The sequence below is a fragment of the Aulostomus chinensis genome, chromosome 18 (assembly GCF_037954235.1).
Source record: "Aulostomus chinensis isolate RoL2024-O1b breed Wild chromosome 18, RoL_Achi_v1.0, whole genome shotgun sequence".
NCBI lineage: Eukaryota > Metazoa > Chordata > Actinopteri > Syngnathiformes > Aulostomidae > Aulostomus > Aulostomus chinensis.
In genome coordinates, this window is record NC_141337.1 from 1,565,001 (window position 1) to 1,583,020 (window position 18,020).

Genomic DNA, 18,020 nt, shown 5'->3' on the forward strand with positions numbered 1-18,020 from the left:
CATGACCTTCCTGCACACACCCGGCCCCACCCCAGTCCCATGACACCACTCCACTCCTTATATGGAGACTCATCATTTTATTGAAACCTTGAAATACAAAACAAAAGTTACATTAATCAGTGCCTTGGGGCACAATACCTAAAAAGAAAAAAATTAAAAAGGAAATAAACACAGAGGATAGGGGAGGGGGTAGTGTGTGTAGGAGGGTCATCACCACTCATCCCTGATGTCATGTGGAGCTGCAGTGGTGTGTCTTATTGAGAGCGAGCCTGCCCCCTGGTGGTGTCGGGAGGTGGTGGTGTTACAGAGTCCCATGTTTGTCAGAGGTAATTCACGTGTTAGCTAACAGGAGCTGGTGGGGCTGCAAGGGGGGAGGAAGAGCAACAGCAGCACACAGGAGGGGGGTGGGGGAGTTTAATGGCCTTCCAGGAGAGAAGGGGAGAGGGCTGCTGGCAGCTTCTAGAAGCCGTGGATTTTGAGCTGATCCTCTTTGGCCAGGCCAACCTGCAAGAGAAACAGTCAACATTAACACCATTGGGCATCACCCCAACATGAAACCAAGAACTTCAAAATAGTTGTTCAACTAAGACCCACATCAATGAGGAACTGGCAGATATTCTTGCGCTGGTCTCCCTGAAGTTGGATCACTTCACCATACTCTGGGTGCTCAATCACTGTCCCATTGCAGGCAAACTTCTGTTCGGGCCCAAACAGAGGAGACAAATGTTTATAGAGTACAGACAGAGAATCGCAACATGCGATGAAGACACCATGATGGCACGCCAGAAGTCCTACCTTCTTGAAGTGCTTGACTAGCTTCTTCTTGTCATAGTCGACAGCGATGCCCTGGACAGTGGTGAGGGTCTTCCTGCCGTTCCGCTGTTGGATTCTTATGTGGATGTAGTCCTCTGACCCTCCGAGGAGGTCATCACCCTTATTTGCATCAGCAAAGGGGTCTGCAGAGAAGAGAGGAAGACAGGCGGCTTAATGTCCAAAAACACTCAAGACAGACCGAAATAAGGCACAGAAAAAGGAGGTCAACCCCCTCCATCGTCAACAGTGCTACCGCCACACATCACCGCCTCATCAACATCCGTCATGACATCCTCCGTGGAGGGCTCATGTTTCAAACAGCCTGCGTACACGTACAAGCTAACTACGCTACCCAACTGTGTAGCAGATCGGCTAGGTCAGCCGCTGCTAGGCTACATCCTTTAGCATGCCAACACTACTGTTGAAAATGCAGTTAAGTCATGATTCAGCAACTTCCAGTCGCAGCGACGAGGAATCAAAATTTAAATCCGATGGTGAGCCGAATGGAGGCGATGTCACGTCACAACAGTTACGAGCTGTCAGAATTTCAACGGCAACACGCACAGACGTGAAGAATAAGCTAACGGACTGGTGGAAAGATTTAGGCCTAATGGCGTCCGCTAAATGAGCACAGGCCAGCTAGCCGGCTAGCGCCCGATTCTTCAACTTGACCCCCCCAAAAATACTACGCTTCCATTCGACCGGGCTTACATCAAATCTGTTAAACACTTAAACAAAACTTCCATAATCAACGGCGGTTAAAAAAAGCAAAGAAAAAAAACCGTTGATACACGAACAGTAGTTAAGTTAGCACTCGCCCTTCCCCCACCTCGTCTCATGAAACAGCAATAAATAAATCACTCACCAAAAGTTTGGAGGTTCTGAATAGCGGACATACGATAAGATTTCCTTTCCTTTCGGATAATAACTTGGTTAGCGAGCGGCTGGTCGGCTAACTGTGACTTGTTTGTCGATTCTGGGAATTTGCGTTGAAACGGGGATGAGGATCGTCGCTGCTCTCAGGCGCTCACAAAATGGAGTCGGACCTTCGCCGTCGAAGCTTTAGAAAACAAGCCCTTATAGCCCCGCCCCGAATCTGGCGTCAACACGCAGATGACGTCATTTACGGGACAAACGCCGACGTCGACGCCACCACACCTTTTGGCAACGCAATTCTCAGCACGGAAGATTACAAATGTCTGTAAATAAAATCTTCCAAGTCACCTCGTTCAAAGGAGCCTGCGGCTGCTGACTGGAGGGTCGGGCGGCCAGCGGTCGTCCTCACCTGGACAGAGGATCAGGTTTAGATGATGGCGGTGCAGCTGGGGCCCTCCAGCTCAGCCGGGCCCGTCCGTGTGTTACTCTGCGCTCATTCACTCTCTGTGCACAACCGTCATTCCAGGTTTATCCTGATTCTGATGATGGCTTCAGTCCCTCCGATGTCTGCCATGTCCTCATCTGACCTCCAAATTCTTGACTTTGTTCTCAGACCAAATCCCGAGTCGTCGCAGGATTCCATCCTATCAAGACTCTCCCAGTGCCCCCCCCCCCCCCCCCCCCAGTGAGTAACTGCCTCCTCACTCAGTGACTGATGGCCTGGCTGAACACCCCATGCTGGATTTTTCCAAATGTACCAGTTCCCACTCCAAAATCCATTTTTCTAAAGTCGAACAAAAAAGAAAGCAAAGAAACACATTGTTGACGGGAAAGCCACTGAAAGTAGTTTTTAACAAGTCCACGCTCCTGTTTGGTGACTCAAACACTGTTGGTGTCATGTGCCTCAGGAGGCTGAGGACTTCTTTGTTACTCTGTAATCCAGAAGCTTTGATCTTTCATCTCGTTCTACGAAACATCATTACTCAGTTCAGGTACTTCCAGAAGTTGCTCCCGATTGGGGCCGCTTCGTGCCGCTGGGGCGCTCGCTCGTCTCCAGACTGGATGTCAGTGTATTGTGTACAGACCGCATTTTTTAAAAACTCCCCCAATAAGTCTGTGTGTGCCGTTCCACATCTCCGTGAAATGATGGCCTTGTCATTATATTCCAATTGATTTGCGTCAATAAACTGAACTATTATATTCAAGTCAGGCACAGATCCCAAATCAATGAGGTTTTGTGACATCACGCGTCCCCACAGATGAGCCCAGGGAACTCCAGGTGGGAGTGGCTGCTGACCGGCTGCTCCTGCAGACGTCAGGGCTCTATCAAGTTCTCCCAGTTACTGCTTTGAGTTTGTGAGCTCAAAATCTAATTTCAACTTTTCTAAGCAGCACCAGGTGTCCCCGATATGTCCCTCTGTGTCCAAGGAAAACAAGATAATGTCCTGCGTTCAAAATAGAAACATGCAAGCCAGGCCAGCGACGCGTCTCCTGTTTGTTGAGCTGCTCTGCTACATGAGCCCGTCTGCTATATTTGAACGCTGCTACAGCGGATAAAGTTGGTGCTACTGACTTCCTACTTCTCCTGCTCTGTCCTCAGGTGTTTTACCAGAAAAGCCTGAAAGCTTTACTCCGTTTCACCGTCGACTGACACGTCAGGATCTCAGGGTGGGTGAGGGGACTTGTGGCAGAACAGGGAATCGTTTCTATGAGCGTCTGATCTAAACCATAACTGAAGCCTGACAGGCTCCTGAACGCAGCATTCGTTCACCTGTCATGTGCATTCAAATACACACAATCGAAGAGCATCGCACTGAAGTACACGCTTCATCCGATCGTTGATTTTCTTGACATTCTCAAAGTATTTGTCTTTATTTTGCTAATTTATTATGAAAATTTCAAGTTATTTCTTTAAAATAAAACAGATGTAAGCCAATTTGATCACGGAACAGACTTTTGGAAAAGAAACAAAGTGAGCGTGATGGACGGCAATGAGAGTGAAAGGATGAAAGATGTGTTAGCTGAGCACAGTTAATGACACACTCATCCATCAGAGTTGTCTCAGCAAAGGAAACGCGTCTCAAGCACAGGGGGACATTTCATGGAACAAGAAGCTCAAAAATACTAATTCCATGTGAGGTTGACGAGCACTCGTGGGGGAAGTCGTTTTAATGGTTTGACACAATGTCAGGTTTTGAACATTTACTCGTCTGCCTGATTGAATTTACCTGAAATTGAGAAATTTCAGCCGTTTAGGCAGCGAAGCCTCGTCACGCCAACTTCAAAATCTGTGACAGATTGAAGAAACGTTATCGTCCCACCAGGTTTGTTCAGAAGACATTTGTGTCTGCTGATCACCTGACAGTTTTATGCTTTTATAGTTGAAATCCACTTCATCGTAAAACTGTTCGTCAAGCACGTTCAGGGCGCTCGCGTCGCTCCCCGAGCACACGGCAGCCTACAGCTTATTAGTCACTGGTTCCCGTGCAGACTTTGAAGAAACGTAACTGATTTTTCACTGTGTGAATTCTGTCATAATCTGCAAGCGACTCCTTCAGTGACGGACAAATCCTGCTGTGAGGACACAGTGACCTTTGACCTCCAAAACTGAATCAGTCCAAACCAAAGTTGAAGAGCTTGCATGTTTGTTCTCCCCCCACAGAGCGGACTAGAATTGAGTGATGATGTCATAACTGCCGGATTTCCCACTGCAAATTCCACATGAAATAAAAACAACCAACTCCCGTAGATAAATCAGCTGATCTTTAATCAAAGTCACATGAGCATTAATGGGAAAACATGTCATTGTACAGCGAGCGAGAGCCGCAGCAAGTGTACCACTGGGAGTTCTGGAGAATACTGGACTCATCCAATCACTCAGCAGAGCAACACGCCACCTTAACAGCTAACCAGCAAAACTCAACTGCTACACAACTGCGCCTAGTGCACAAAAACAAGATACACAACAGAATTAGAATCAAAGAAAGTCACGTCTAAAGTCCAGGCTGTCACGTCCTGTAAAGTTTTATTACATCAATGCAAACTGTCCAATCACGTCATTGAAGAACAGAAACTCGGGAGAAACGGAAAATTCAAGGAATTTTGTGTCAACGAGGATCTTTGTCCAGCCGTTGCCATCAAACTAAACTTATCAAGATCAGCTCGAGCTAACTCTGGGTTTAATTCAGGTCGCGGTGTTGATTCTGCTCGCGCACGCGTCGACTTTTTAAGAGGACAAAAATCCCCTCAGCGAGCTGGAGAACGTAAACAAAACTGGCAGTCTTAAATTTCACCATTCCCAATCTTGAAAATCAAAACGCCATTAAAACGAGTTCACGGAAGCAGTGATGGAGGACAAGGGCCAGGGAGGGAGGGGACAACTCGGATACCATCAGCCGAAAGCCACGGCGCAGTCATGAAGGCGAGGTGCTGACAGGTGGGAGGGGCTGATGGCAGGAACGCCTGTGTCACCACTGCAGCATCGGCACTGGCAGCAAGAGGCCAGCCTGCGTGCTGGTCAGCTCACGGTTCCCTGGCACGAGCGCCGATGCTGCAGTGGCCTAACAGGACACACGCTGGCACTGGCTGCCAGTCCACAGGGCTGACCGCCTGTTTCAGGGTCCGGACGCTTCAGCAACAACCTTGTCCTCCATTTTTTGACTTTTTAAAAAGGAAGCTTTTCACAGTGTGGTCATCAAGAGCAACGGTGCCAAAAACAGCGTCTGTTAAGAAGAATCAACGGAAACTTGGACAAACAAACGGATTTATTCTCAAGATATTTGGATTTAACTTAAGATCATCCAACTTTATTCTCAACTTGTAAAATTTGGTCCTCTGGTTTCTGTCCTTGTCCATGGCCCAGGGTTGCGTTGGTGCCGAGTTGTGCACGTACGCTTCTTTTTTGTTGATAAATGCAAAAACAGCCTCAAGTGAGCACAAAACTTTGGGAAAAAAGTGTTTACCAAGACAGTTCTTCATCCCTGATGGACACGACCAGCCACACAGAGGCGGGAACGTGCAAAGGAAACGGGATCTGTGGAAACAGAGCGAGTCGACACGGAGGAGCGCGGCGCTTCCGCTAAAGTATTGAGGCCGATCTGCTGACTGGCCCCTAATTGTGACCTCACGACTGATCCAGCAGTGACGGCGGCTGAAGAACCTTCATCAGTAACGGCAGGAAACCCAGAGAAAGCTCGACTATGCTGAACTCAACTAAGAGGCCTCAGCAGGAGGGGGGGGGGGGGGGGGGGGACGAAACCTAACTCAGATGTTTAACATCAGACGGACGAGGAAATAAAATCACAGCACAAAGAAATGAAAAGGCCTTTCTGAGGCTGAAAGGGTCAAACAGACTGAAGTAATAACCTTTCACAGCGGGACACGGGGGGTCGGGTGGATCCACCTTGGACTTGGAGTTCTTAAGTCATCACCTGAAAACTGAGAAACAGACAGATTTGTTTAATCAGGCATTCATCAGAGCAAAATATTTGACTCATAATAGAGAGTAATTAGCTGGTTTGATGCGAGAGGGTCATGCCGTTTAAGTGGACCGGGACTTTTCACGTGAATCCACACACATCAACATGTCGCAGTGTCTTCGATCTTCTCTGGTGCCGGAACCCACCGGAACCCTCCGGCGCTGCCTCTCATCAGAACTTTAAAGTCCACGTGTCATGACAACTGAACAGTGAATGACGCCTTCAGGTCACAGCAGTGATTTCAATGAGCAGTGGGCTAACGTTTGCTAACGAACAGTCGCTATAGCTCAAGTTAGCAACTTCAGCCTGCGACAGGTTCATGTTGTTGACAGTGATGAAGACTCCTGGTCATCGGACCAACGTATCACAAATGTACCAACTGAAGATGAGGCAACAACACAACACCACCCAATCCCCTTGGGCCCCCGGGGCAGGGAGGCCCTGCAGGCTGCAGAGAAATAGCCGGCTCAGTGGCGATGGAAACAGAGCCCTCCAAAAACTCTTCCAACATGCGTGTGGTGATGGGTGATGAATGATAGAAAATAAATTCTGAATAAAAAATAAGCGACAAAATTGAGGGTGGAACCAGAATAACTAGTCTAACAAGTTCGGTTCTTAGTCAAGAACTTCAGTCTGTCAACACTCTGGCGTCAGTGGTGCCCTGGTAACCCAGGTGGTTCAAAGCCAAACCTTCCACCACCTTCGTTAGGAAGCACATTTCCGCCTCAGGCGCCTCTCACATGGCTTCATGCACACAGATGGCGACGTATTTTTGCATCAGCAGAAATTATTATGGACACAACAAACATCTTTAGGTAGTTGGTTTGTTAGGAACGCCATCAGATTTCCTTCTCTGTTGCTTCTAATCTTCCACTGAGACACTAGAAAGTTGCTCCACCGCTCTGAGAGTACGTGTGCCCCCCCCCCCCCCCAAAAAAAAACACACAGGTAAAGCCTTTAGTTCTACCACCGCAGGAACAGACCGAGTGGACGTCTTCATCTACTCGGGTTCACGCCACCACTGTCTGGTTCTGTGTAAACAAGCAAAGTGCCAACAGAGATCCATCCCACTTCTCCCCCCAGGACTCACCCCTTCAGCTGTCACTCACCTGCTGCTGATGGACTCAGCTCTACGGGGATTCGTTTCCATTTTCTGCTGCGGATTTGGGCTGGCTTTTAGATCTGGACCTGGACCCTCTTTTTGAGGAAGGGGTGCGGCTTCTGGACTTTGACTTGGACCGGGACCTGGATCTTGATCTGGAACGGGAGTGGGACTTGGCTTTGGTCTTCTTGCTCTTGGGAGAGCGGGACTTGGATCGGGAGTAAGACCGTGACCTGGACCTGCTGTAGCGGGACCGGCTCCGGGAGCGAGAGCGGCTCCTGCTGCGGGATCTACTGCGTCTTCTGCTGCGGGAGGAGCTGCGGACATTGAGCGCTTCGAGTTAGAATCCACAGGCTGTCAGCAGCTGGAAGCACGCTGAGTCTCCCGGGTGTTACGCTCTAATTAGTGTTCAAGCCCACCTGGAACAGGTGAGGGAACTCCTGAACCCCCCCCCCCCAGGTGAGATGAAGCTGCAACACTAAGCTCATAAACACGTCACGTGGTTTCAGTCGGTGGTTACACACTTGGTTAACAACAGCACTTCCCTCGTGCTCTACGATCAATTCCGCTGCTCGTCAGGTCCCCCAGACTGCGCATGCTCGCGGGCTGGTCGTGTTTATTCAACAAAAACGTGTTTTTCTCACCTTCTGCTTCGGCGACCGTACCCCCCGTACCTCCGGGGCGGCCCTCCTCCTCCTCGGCGCCCGCCACCGTAGTGGGAATCCGGGGGTCTTCCGTAACGGGCCATCTGGACCCGCAACTCGCGCCCGTCGAGAAGCGCGCCGTCCATGGCGTCCATCGCGTCCTCGGCGTCCCGTTTGTCGTGGAACCGCACAAACGCAAAGCCCCGGCTGTCCTTGGAGTAGCGATCGCGGGGGATGTAGACGTCCCCCACCCGGCCGTACTTCTCAAAAACCCGTCTGAGGGTCTCGGGAGTCGTTCGGTACGTTAGGTTGTCCACTTTGAGGGAAGTCATGCCGTCGACGTCGGGCGGAGGCCTACCGTAGCTCATGGTGGTTGTTAGCCGTTAAGGCCCGTTAGCCCTCGACAGAACGGTTAATAACGGGACCACGAAAAAGACCGACGTCACCCTCTCGGTAAATTTGGATCAAGAAAAACCCGCCGATTTCTCACAAAAGCAACTCCGTCCGCGCCGTTTAGCAGAGCTCAGAGTGATGAACTACTTCCTCTACTCCGGAAATAGACGCTCGGTGTCCAAGCGGCGCCCCCTTGTGGAACTGAGGAGGAAAAAACTGCTAGCGCGATTAAACGTAAATGTTGGTTCGTATTCGTCTTGTCTTTTGCGTCTACGATTATATAAAAGCCTCTGTGTAGAAGTTATTTTATACCGTGTGAAGGTGTAGTTCTCTCCCCTCATGTCCAGCTGCCAATGCTGCTACTTAGCTTTAACATTTGCGGTCATTCTTTAACTTTAAACAAATATTTAATTTAAAACAATGGAAACTTCCTGTCAAATGTGAAAAACAGACCAAAAGTTACCGTTAGTAACACGTCAGCGAAATCAACGAATGAAAAACGAGTGACTGAGGACACAGCAGGAGTTTATAGTTTTATTTTCTGTGTAAAAACCTGAACTCGCCAAACTGAACAACCCGGAAGTGAAACCGTTCCTTTTCTCAAAGGAGCACAACTCACCTGGATGGGTTGACGCACGCCCGTTGCAGTGACCTTCTTCTTCGCTGGTAGTTTGTAGATCGGCGGTTTTATGCTAGCAGCGCTATCCGGGGCGCGACGCCACCGTCAGCTGATTTATTCACATGACTGAGTCGAGTTTGGTTGTGATGCTGTTAACCGGTGCTGGTTAATAGAAGCCGACTTCCTCGACTGACTCGGTTATGCTGTTTTTTGTTTAAAGCCCGAACTTGGGGGAGGAATGGAAAAGGTTTCTGGACTTCCCGGGACCCTCTAACAGGGCCGAGAAAGCTCCTTTAGGCTCTACTAGCTAAAAAAGAGCTGCCGAATTGTTGGTAAGTTTCTTATATTTTCCTAAACTTGGCGTCCAGTTGGTCTTCTTCTTCTTCTCTGAATGTATTTTAAGAAATGAACTCAATGAAGATGTTCAATCGAGTAAATATTCCTTTGTTTACAGTAAAAACAAAGGTAGTCTGTACTGTAACCGCGATCATCCGCTGTCCGCTGCGGCACAGCCACGCCGCCTGACGAGACTCAGTCTGAACTAAACCAGCTTTTAGTTCAGGCTTTCGCCCTCTGCCAGGGGTGTTCGCTGCTGCAGTCTCCTGCAGGTTGATATGAGGTCATCAAAGGGAATTTAATTGTATTTGTTGCAAGCAGTGAGCCCTGTGTTGTGTGTCACAGCCTTGGCAGTGTTCCTGGGGTCTGCACTTTCAGGTGGTGATCAGCCGATGGTGTTTGCTCAGCGCTGATCAATAATCAGTAAATCAATAAGGCAATAACTGATACTTGGTGCCGATCCTCAGTGACAGTAAATCTTAAGATTTACAGCAAAACAAACTCCAACCCATCTTGGATGGAAGTTTCTCTATGAATATGAACATCAAATGTGTTTTCAAACATGCATGGAGTGGAAACTTTGAATATATTGAAAATTAAAGCGCGTTAGTAAAGTGGCTCCGTAGAGTCTTGAGTTCTCAGCCGACTGTCATCCAACTATAAAAATAAAAAATCCTGATAACAATGATCTAAAATGTCAAATATCTAAACCAATTGTGGGCCGCACGATAATCAGTGGATCAGAAGTGCTTTGGTTTTTATGCACTCTTCTCGTTCTCTCTCTCTCCCTCCCTCCCTCCCTCTCGCAGGACATTTAGTTTCCTCATCCAGAAATTTGCAAATATCCTGCAAAATGAGTCCAGAGGGGAAGAAGCTGCTAAACATCATCATCCTCGGCTTCGGCTTCATGTTCATGTTTACTGCTTTTCAAACATGTGGCAACATAGAGGTGAGTTCTGCTGACTGGCGTTCACCTCACTCCGCTCACACGTCAGGTAATCCATCTGAGAGGCCCTTTTTTTCTTTTTTTTTAATCTTGACAGCAAACTGTCATCAAGAGTTTCAACAGCACCGACTTCCACGGGAGCGGATACACCAGGTAATCTGGGTGAGCTGAAGCTTCAGCTGAAAGCATGGGTGCAGATATCAGAGGGGGCGAGTCCTGCTGGGACTCATAGTCTGAATAGACACCATTGATCCGAATAATCAATCCCCGGAGGCTAATTAAATCTGAGGTGAACCGTTTTAGGGAACAAAGATCAGTCTGTGGGTCTTGGTTTTGGGAAACATCAGCCTCAGTCAGTGTGGACTTAGGAAAAGCAGTATTTGAGTCTGAATCACAGAGCAAACTTCAAAATGTCCAGCTCAAAAAACAGAATTTGAAATAATGCCACTTTAGTCTTTAACTGTCAAATCTGCGTTCATGTTGGGACCGTTTATGTGCGTGTCTGAAGCCAGAGACAAGAGACAGAAGAGTTCCGTGAAGTCAGAGTTACTGAAGCTGATCACACCTGGGTTTCATACCAAAACCAGCACTTTAGAAGTTGCTGACTTGCCGTTTTGTGACGAGACATTTCAGAGAATTAAGTCACGCTTTGTGCAAATCAACATGGTTGTGTGGTTGTTGGGTGTGACTGGAATCTCTTTGTTGTCATGAAATCACAGTAAAATCGAAGTCGGTAACAAATTGAATTCAGTCTCTGGCGACGGCTGTGAAACCCGAGCGCTGCTCACAGCCGGTCAGTCGCATCATTTCAGCTGACGTGACTTGACCCTCCGTGGTCACCGTGCTCATTTCTGTCGTGGTCGACGCGCCTAAGAGACGGTTAATCTTGGAGGTTCATTAAACCTGATGCTCCTCTCTTGTAAAAGATCTACTTTAAAGTGTAAACATAAAATCTCTTGGTGATTCGAGGACACGGTTCCCCTCAGACGCTACTGAACCTCCCGTCTGCCTCTTGTAGCATGGCCATCATCTATGGCGTATTCTCGGCCTCCAACCTCATTGCTCCTTCCGTGGTTGCCATCATCGGACCGCAGCTGTCGATGTTTTTTAGTGGGCTTTTGTACAGGTAAGTCAACAACGGCTAAAATGGCCCCGATGCAATGAGCCGCCTCCTAATGCTTCTCTCATCTTCCACAGCGGCTACATCGCCATGTTCATTTACCCGTACACCTGGAGCTTCTACACAGCCTCCGTGTTGGTGGGAATCGGAGCAGCAGGTAAATTGGCATCAAAATAATATGGCAGGGATGAGGCTGTTTGTTGTCCAATGGGAAGTGAGAGAGAGGACCTGAGACAGAGCCCTGAGGAGCACCATTGTATAGTTCGGGTGTGGTTCATTGTCATGTGTCCTTGTTTGTCCTCCAGTCTTGTGGACGGCTCAGGGAAACGTGCTCGCCATCAACTCCACTGACTCCAACATAGGCAGAAACAGCGGCATATTTTGGGCTCTGCTCCAGTTCAGGTGAACTTTTTGTCAATTTTGATCTCAAGGTTTTTTTTTTCCCTCCACAAAAGAGAATTTCAGGAGCTCAACCTTTCCCATGTGTTGCAGCTTATTCTTTGGAAATCTGTACATCTACTGCGCCTGGCACGGACACGTCCACGTAACAGGTAGGAAGCCCGTTGCACTTGATTAAATGTGTGTCACAACAGGGAGCTGTTCATGGATTTCTGTTCCTGTGTTGCTGCCACTTCTCATTTTACACGCGTGACTCATGTGTCCCAGACAAAGACCGGCGGACCGTGTTCATCTCTCTCACCGTCATCAGCCTGGTCGGTTGCTTCCTCTTCTTCCTGATCCGGAAGCCCGACTCTGAATCTGCTCCAGCTGACGGCTCTGAATCACTGCTGCCTTCTGATTTGACAGAGAGCAGCACCTCAGGGAGGTGAGGGTCCTGATTCCCAGGAATTCTGGGAAACTTGGAAATCTAATGTTGATTTAGTGTCATGAGAATTCCACGCATACCAGAATGTTGCAGAGAAAATCCCTGGTAAAGTTGTCCAGAAGCTATGAACATGTGGCTGTAAGTTCAGCAGCTGGATGTCTGATGCCTCCTGCCCCACTGCAGTTTAACGTGTTCAGTGGCGTCTGATCTCCATGTTGTTCTGACCACAGTGTGATGTCACTGGGATTTAAAGGACCTTTTAAATGCCTTCCTTCAGTGGACAAATGTGAACTCAAACGTTGTTTGAGGCCGACTATGAGCAGAGGTGCAGGTTTTATTGGACCCCTGAATCATGAGCTGCGCTATCGATAATCGACTCATCGATCGGGGGGGGGGGGGGGGGCGATCGGTCTCTCCTCTCTCTTATTTCTCGCCCAAACTAACATTTTTTAAGCGAGACATCCAGAGAAAAGTCTCTGTATGTTCACTGCAAGAGGAGGACAGAAGTTATCTTTCAGGTGACCTTCAGCTGTAAATGCTACCCTCTGTTGTCTTTCCTACATTTGTCATCACTGCAATGCACTGTTGCCATGATAACTGTTCACTGGGGTGGAGGCTTGGGAAAGGTCAGCATCAGGACTCTGTGGGACAGGATCCTGGTCCTTGGCAGTGGCCTGGTCAGCTGTGGGTGTGTCAACTCACTGTTTGCGCCTCTTCTTCTCACGTGTGCTCGTCTTTCAGCTCGCTGCGCTCGGACCTCTGCTCTCAGGCCAAGGATGCCTTCGGTGAGACACTTTCCTGTGACAGTGAGACTTGAACTCTCTCGTCCCTCCTGCTAATGTTCGTCTCCTCGTTTGTAGTCCAAGCGTGTAGACTCTTCGTCACCAGAGAGATGCTGCTGCTCAGCTTGTCTATTGGATACACAGGTGCGTTTCAAGACCTATTCAGGTGTGTCACAGCAGCGTGCGGAGCGTGACGATGCTCTCTCCACCCGCCAGGCTTGGAGCTCACCTTCTACAGCGGGGTGTACGGAACATGCATCGGAGCCATGACAAAGTTTGGCCTTGACGCAAAGAGTTTGATTGGCATCTCTGGCATCTGCATCGGCTTGGGAGAGATCTTAGGTGAGCCCGCTGCACTGCGACGGTTTTCAGCCATCTTCGTGATGTAATCATCGCATTAACGCCACTGTGTCTCCCCCCGGCCAGGAGGGGGTGTGTTTGGGATGCTGAACAAGTGCAACCGGTTTGGGAGAAACCCCGTGGTGCTGCTGGGGCTCATCACTCATTTTGTTGCCTTTTACCTGATTTTCCTCAACATTGCCAGTGACGCTCCTCTGGCCCCGGAGGCAGGAACCGACCTGCAGGCCTACATCAGCCCCAGGTGGGAGCGGGCGCCGCGAGGGTGTGAGACCAGAGAAACAAAATCACCAGTTAAAACATATTCTTCTGATATGTGTGTAAAATATGTGATGTCCAGTAACCCTAATTTGCATTGGCACCAAGCCACGAATCCTCCAGCGTGCTCACATCTAAACTGAAGCCTTTGATTGGCTGGAAGAGCTCAGGAGTAAAAACACATAGCAGCAGATGTGAGGCAGACTCCTGTTCTTCCTCATGAGGAGCCGACGAGACAAGCAGCGGTTTTATTTGATTGGTCTCCAGACCACAAGTTGGTGTCCTTTTTAACTGCGGATGTTTTCTGGTGTAAGAAACACATTCACCTCTTTATTTTATGATCTTTCATATCAGAGCAAATTGAACATCCAGTCAGAACAAGAGAGTTAAAGGAGGCTCGCCAGATTTACGTTGCAGTCACAGGAGCCCAGGACGGACCAACCAGCCCCTTTGGGTCGGGTTTGCTACTCGGTTCCTTATTTAGTGAGTAGGAGCGCGAATACGTACGGATCTCATCATTTCAACCAATCAAAATAGCCGGAGTTCGACCAAGTGTGAGAAACGTTGCTAGAGTAGATCGAGGCGAGCGATGTTTCCAGGAAACGACACGGTGCTGTTTGCTGTTTGTCGTGTTCCTTGAAGTTCTGGAAAAACGGGAACTCTGAAGTAGAAATTCAGCAAAAATCTGAGGCGACTCTAAAGCTTTGATCTCTTCTTGTGTTTTCTTCTCAGTGTGGGCGTGGCGTTGCTGTGCAGCTTCCTGCTTGGTCTCGGCGACAGCTGCTTCAACACACAGCTCCTCAGCATCATCGGCTTCATGTTCCGTGAGAACAGCGCCCCCGCCTTCGCTGTCTTCAAGTTTATCCAGGTGACTTTCAAACTCGGCGAACAGCCGCTGTCATTCACCAGATCGACCCCTGACACGTTCCGTCTAGAATGGCGTTACTGGGTCGCAGCAGGTGTCCGGTGCTCTCGTGGTAACGTGTCACGTTTCCCCCTCAGTCCATCACGGCGGCGCTGGCCTTCTTCTACAGTAACTACCTGCTGCTCCACTGGCAGCTGCTCATTCTGGTTCTGGTGGGCTTCCTTGGCTCCATGACTTTCTTCGTGGCAGAGTGGCTGGCCGAGTCCGGCAGGCAGGAGTCCGACTACGACAGCATCTGACCGCCGGCGAGGACGAGGTGAGGACCAAGGGACGTGTCCAGCCTCTGCTGACTGACTCACTGTGGTACGTGTGGTTGCTGCTGCGCCTGCCGCTCTGCAGGAGGCGGGATGGGACGGCAGGATCAAAACATTTATCTTCACTCCACCAAAGAGCTGAGTCGTGCTGCCGCCATGATTGAGTCTGATCTGAAAACCCTTTGATCTGAACACTTTTGCCATAATTGATGATTCAGATGAGACCAGTGGCAAATCCCTCAACTGACGGAATCAGCTGCTGCTTTGCTGTTGCTGCGGTGGCGGCTGCACTGACGCCAGCGGAACGTCTGGTCATGTTCTTTAATTTTCTCACCCTCACCAAATCCCATGAAACCCCAGGAACTTTGATAAACTTAAGTCTATCAAAGTTCCTCAAAGTAGTTAAAAACTTCAACTGAGCCTCAATGACATGTTGCTTAATCACCATCAACACACACACACACACACACACACACACACACACACACACACTCTGCTGCCAGAAATACTCACGAGAGCACCAAAAGAGGATTTATCCACCACTCAAAATAGTTCCATCAAAGTTTCTCCTGTTTCTTTCCTTAAACTTGCAATTTTTTTCGGGAAATTGTCAAACCATGAAAATTTCAATAAATTATTTTCTTATTCTCTTCTTGTCCATCGTCTCCAGAGACGAACAAGAAGGTGAAGATTTTCTCTTAGGGTTGAGACCCAGGCTAGTTCGCTTAGCATTTATTTCACTTGACCTGCATTAATATCAGGAGGGTTGTGTGTAACCATGGTGATGAATACCAGTTTAAAATGAGGAGACGTTGTAGTGGTAGAATCAGACACGTAGCCGGAACTACTTTCCTGACTGGGAGCAGTGATTTGACGCAGCACCTCCAAAGCTCCACTGGAACTTGGGTCAACAGAACCAAAGGTTTGTTGAGGACTAGAAGAGCGACTGCTGCTACTGATGATGAGGAGGAGGAGGATTCCTGCTGGACACACCAGCATCCTGGACCTGAGCTAGCTGATGCTAACACTTCCACCCACTACCAGCCATTGGGCTAAGCTAACTAGCCTGGACCTGAACTAGCTGATGCTAACACTTCCCACCCACTACCAGCCATTGGGCTAAGCTAACTAGCCTGGACCTGAGCTAGCTGATGCTAACACTTGCCACCCACTACTAGCCATTGGGCTAAGCTAACTAGCCTGGACCTGAGCTAGCTGATGCTAACACTTCCCACCCACTACCAGCCATTGGGCTAAGCTAACTAGCCTGGACCTGAGCTAGCTGATGCTAACACTTCCCACCCACTATCAGCCATTGGGCTAAGCTAACTAGCTCAGACCTGAGCTAGCTGATGCTAACACTTCCCACCCACTACCAGCCATTGGGCTAAGCTAACTAGCCTGGACCTGAGCTAGCTGATGCTAACACTTCCCTCCCACTACCAGCCATTGGGCTAAGCTAACTAGCCTCTGTCTCAGTCCCCGAGAGGAGAACGTGGTCTTTTAGAATAGATTCAATCAGGACTATTCAAGGCTGAACTTTGAAGGCTCAGATCTCAAACATCCTGCAGTTCTGCAAATGTTTGTCTTTCATACCTTGAAAGTGCATGAATTTTACCCTAAAAAAGCGCTACATCCTTTCAGACGAAGCTATTCAGTGTGTATGGAGTTGTAGTAACACATTGTTCTGATCTTTTTGTGGGATTTGATGACAGTAGAAAGCAACATTAGTGTCACCTGTATTAGTTTCTCTGCTCTGGTGAAAGTGCAGATTTTCAACCTGGTTTAGTGAAAAACTGACAAAATGGGCTCCGGGCGTCCCTCAGTCACGACCTTCAGATTGACCTTCACGGATCACATCCTGTTATTGCCCGTCATTTACCAGACGAGGGCCGAGAGAAAACTGAGAAAAGCAGTTAAAAGGGACGGAAACTAAAGCTGCTTTCACTGCGGTTTAGTGAAACCACATTTTCATCGTCTTCTCTTTTTCAGTATCAGTGCATCTTCCCTCACTGAGCGCTAATTAGTTTAGTTGTAATCAGATCCAGGTTGTCCTGAGGATGCAACTCGAAATTCCAGGAAAACGTTCATAATTACAATCAGCTGACTGGATTCAATTTGTGCCAGGAGGAGAAAAAACGGCGGGCCTTTCTTGTTTCTCACCTCCTACAAGACGCCGATTTGCGAAAATTGAATGTTTTTTTCACTTTGCTGACAAGCGTTTTAGCTGAGCGTCCACATTCGTCGTAACGCTGGTGATGATGTCACAGTGCTTCATTCACGATCTCATAGGATTTGTGAGATAGTTCTGCAATTCTACAGAAAAAGATCTAAAAATGTCACAATTCCCCGTGTGTCTCCTCACGTGTTCCCAGCCTCACGCCCTCCTACCGGCCCCTGAAGGGGAACCTGAACAAGCCTCACATTTCCCCCACCGTACCAACAGGGGGCAGCATATCACCAGGAACCATAGTTGCAGTTGAACATGACGCTCAGCCCAACGGCCCTGACCGGGAAACGTCCGAGCCTGAACGCAGCACTGGTCTTCTCTGACCTGGTGGGTTTGACCCTGAATGCAACCCTGGCACGACTGATCCTGATGTGATGAGTTTGGGACCAAATGATTGAATTCTGTTCCCTCAGTGTGATTCATTTGTGGCCATGAGGTGTTTCTTCCCGCGTTAATCTAATTGTGGGAAGGTCTGATATCTTGTGGATACAAACTATGTTTAGTCTCTCTGTGTAAAGACCTGCTCATGATGAGAATATAAATCGGTAAAATCACTTCAGTTGTTCTTAACATGTTCAGCTTTCATCCGTGTGTGTTCCCACACGTCTCTGAGGTTTGACTTGATGGCGCCATCGCTTCGGATCCAACATCACCACGTCAATGATTCGGTTGCTCATTGTTGTCTGATGAGTCAGATTCCCCTCAAATCACACACTCACACACACACACACATAAATCTTCCCCGTCCTCTCAGTCAGCTGGACTGCTGTCGTGGTCGACGTGATGCTGTTTTCCTCTTTCGTTGTTCATCAATTAATTTTGAATCATCGCTGAATCAGCTGTTTCCAGGACATGAAGGGAAATTAACTGAATTTTATACTTGAATGTTGAAACTGATGGAGTTTTTTTTCTTTATTGTTTTTATTATCAATAAAATGTTGGTTTTGAATGGTTGTCGTGCTCGATATGAATTATCAACGCGGTGATGTGTAATGATTGACACGAGCCGAGACTGAATTTTAAAATCCTGAGTAGTTTTCTTTTGAATCATCGTGGGCGTG

General features: G+C 48.5%; 3 protein-coding genes across 4 annotated transcripts in view; 1 reads left to right on the forward strand and 2 right to left on the reverse strand.

The window, feature by feature from the left end:
* eif1 (eukaryotic translation initiation factor 1) overlaps positions 1-1,880 on the reverse strand; it is a 2,557-nt gene extending 677 nt beyond the window's left edge. Inside the window, exons 1-4 of the mRNA XM_086186114.1 lie at positions 1,679-1,880; positions 796-956; positions 595-696; positions 1-504 (exon numbers count right to left, since the gene is read on the reverse strand). The exon at positions 1-504 is cut by the window's left edge and continues 677 nt beyond it. Of these exons, the coding sequence (XP_086042240.1) occupies positions 460-504; positions 595-696; positions 796-956; positions 1,679-1,709 (339 nt within the window). The 5' untranslated portion in view covers positions 1,710-1,880 and the 3' untranslated portion in view covers positions 1-459. The remainder of the gene's footprint in view (positions 505-594; positions 697-795; positions 957-1,678) is intronic.
* A 2,557-nt stretch (positions 1,881-4,437) lies between these two features.
* Positions 4,438-8,802, reverse strand: srsf2b (serine and arginine rich splicing factor 2b). 2 transcript variants are annotated; one of them, XR_015110218.1, is made up of 4 exons: positions 7,914-8,802; positions 7,277-7,586; positions 6,055-6,126; positions 4,438-4,629 (listed from the first exon to the last, which is right to left on the reverse strand). XR_015110218.1 is itself a non-coding variant. In XM_086186117.1 (3 exons), the coding sequence occupies exons 1-2, from the start codon at positions 8,279-8,281 to the stop codon at positions 7,298-7,300; spliced, it is 657 nt and encodes a 218-aa protein (XP_086042243.1). In that variant the 5' UTR covers positions 8,282-8,802; the 3' UTR covers positions 4,438-6,126; positions 7,277-7,297. The 2 variants fall into 2 exon arrangements, 1 of the variants encoding a protein (XP_086042243.1); XM_086186117.1 differs by having other exon boundaries at positions 4,438-6,126.
* On the forward strand, positions 7,819-17,908 carry mfsd11 (major facilitator superfamily domain containing 11). The gene is made up of 14 exons (XM_086186116.1): positions 7,819-9,257; positions 10,071-10,210; positions 10,305-10,360; positions 11,226-11,333; positions 11,405-11,484; positions 11,633-11,729; positions 11,820-11,878; positions 11,994-12,153; positions 12,895-12,938; positions 13,014-13,079; positions 13,152-13,277; positions 13,362-13,536; positions 14,283-14,418; positions 14,553-17,908. The coding sequence occupies exons 2-14, from the start codon at positions 10,115-10,117 to the stop codon at positions 14,712-14,714; spliced, it is 1,365 nt and encodes a 454-aa protein (XP_086042242.1). The 5' UTR covers positions 7,819-9,257; positions 10,071-10,114; the 3' UTR covers positions 14,715-17,908.
* Positions 17,909-18,020: the final 112 nt, after the last annotated feature.

Coding starts and splice junctions, on each gene's coding strand:
- srsf2b (XM_086186117.1), bottom strand. CDS start 8,281: ATGAGCTACGGTAGGCCTCCGCCCGACGTCGACGGCATGACTTCCCTC. Junction 7,587..7,913: donor TACGGTCGCCGAAGCAGAAG/GTGAGAAAAACA, acceptor CAATGTCCGCAG/CTCCTCCCGCAGCAGAAGAC.
- mfsd11 (XM_086186116.1), top strand. CDS start 10,115: ATGAGTCCAGAGGGGAAGAAGCTGCTAAACATCATCATCCTCGGCTTC. Junction 11,334..11,404: donor TTTAGTGGGCTTTTGTACAG/GTAAGTCAACAA, acceptor CATCTTCCACAG/CGGCTACATCGCCATGTTCA. Junction 13,080..13,151: donor CTTGTCTATTGGATACACAG/GTGCGTTTCAAG, acceptor TCCACCCGCCAG/GCTTGGAGCTCACCTTCTAC.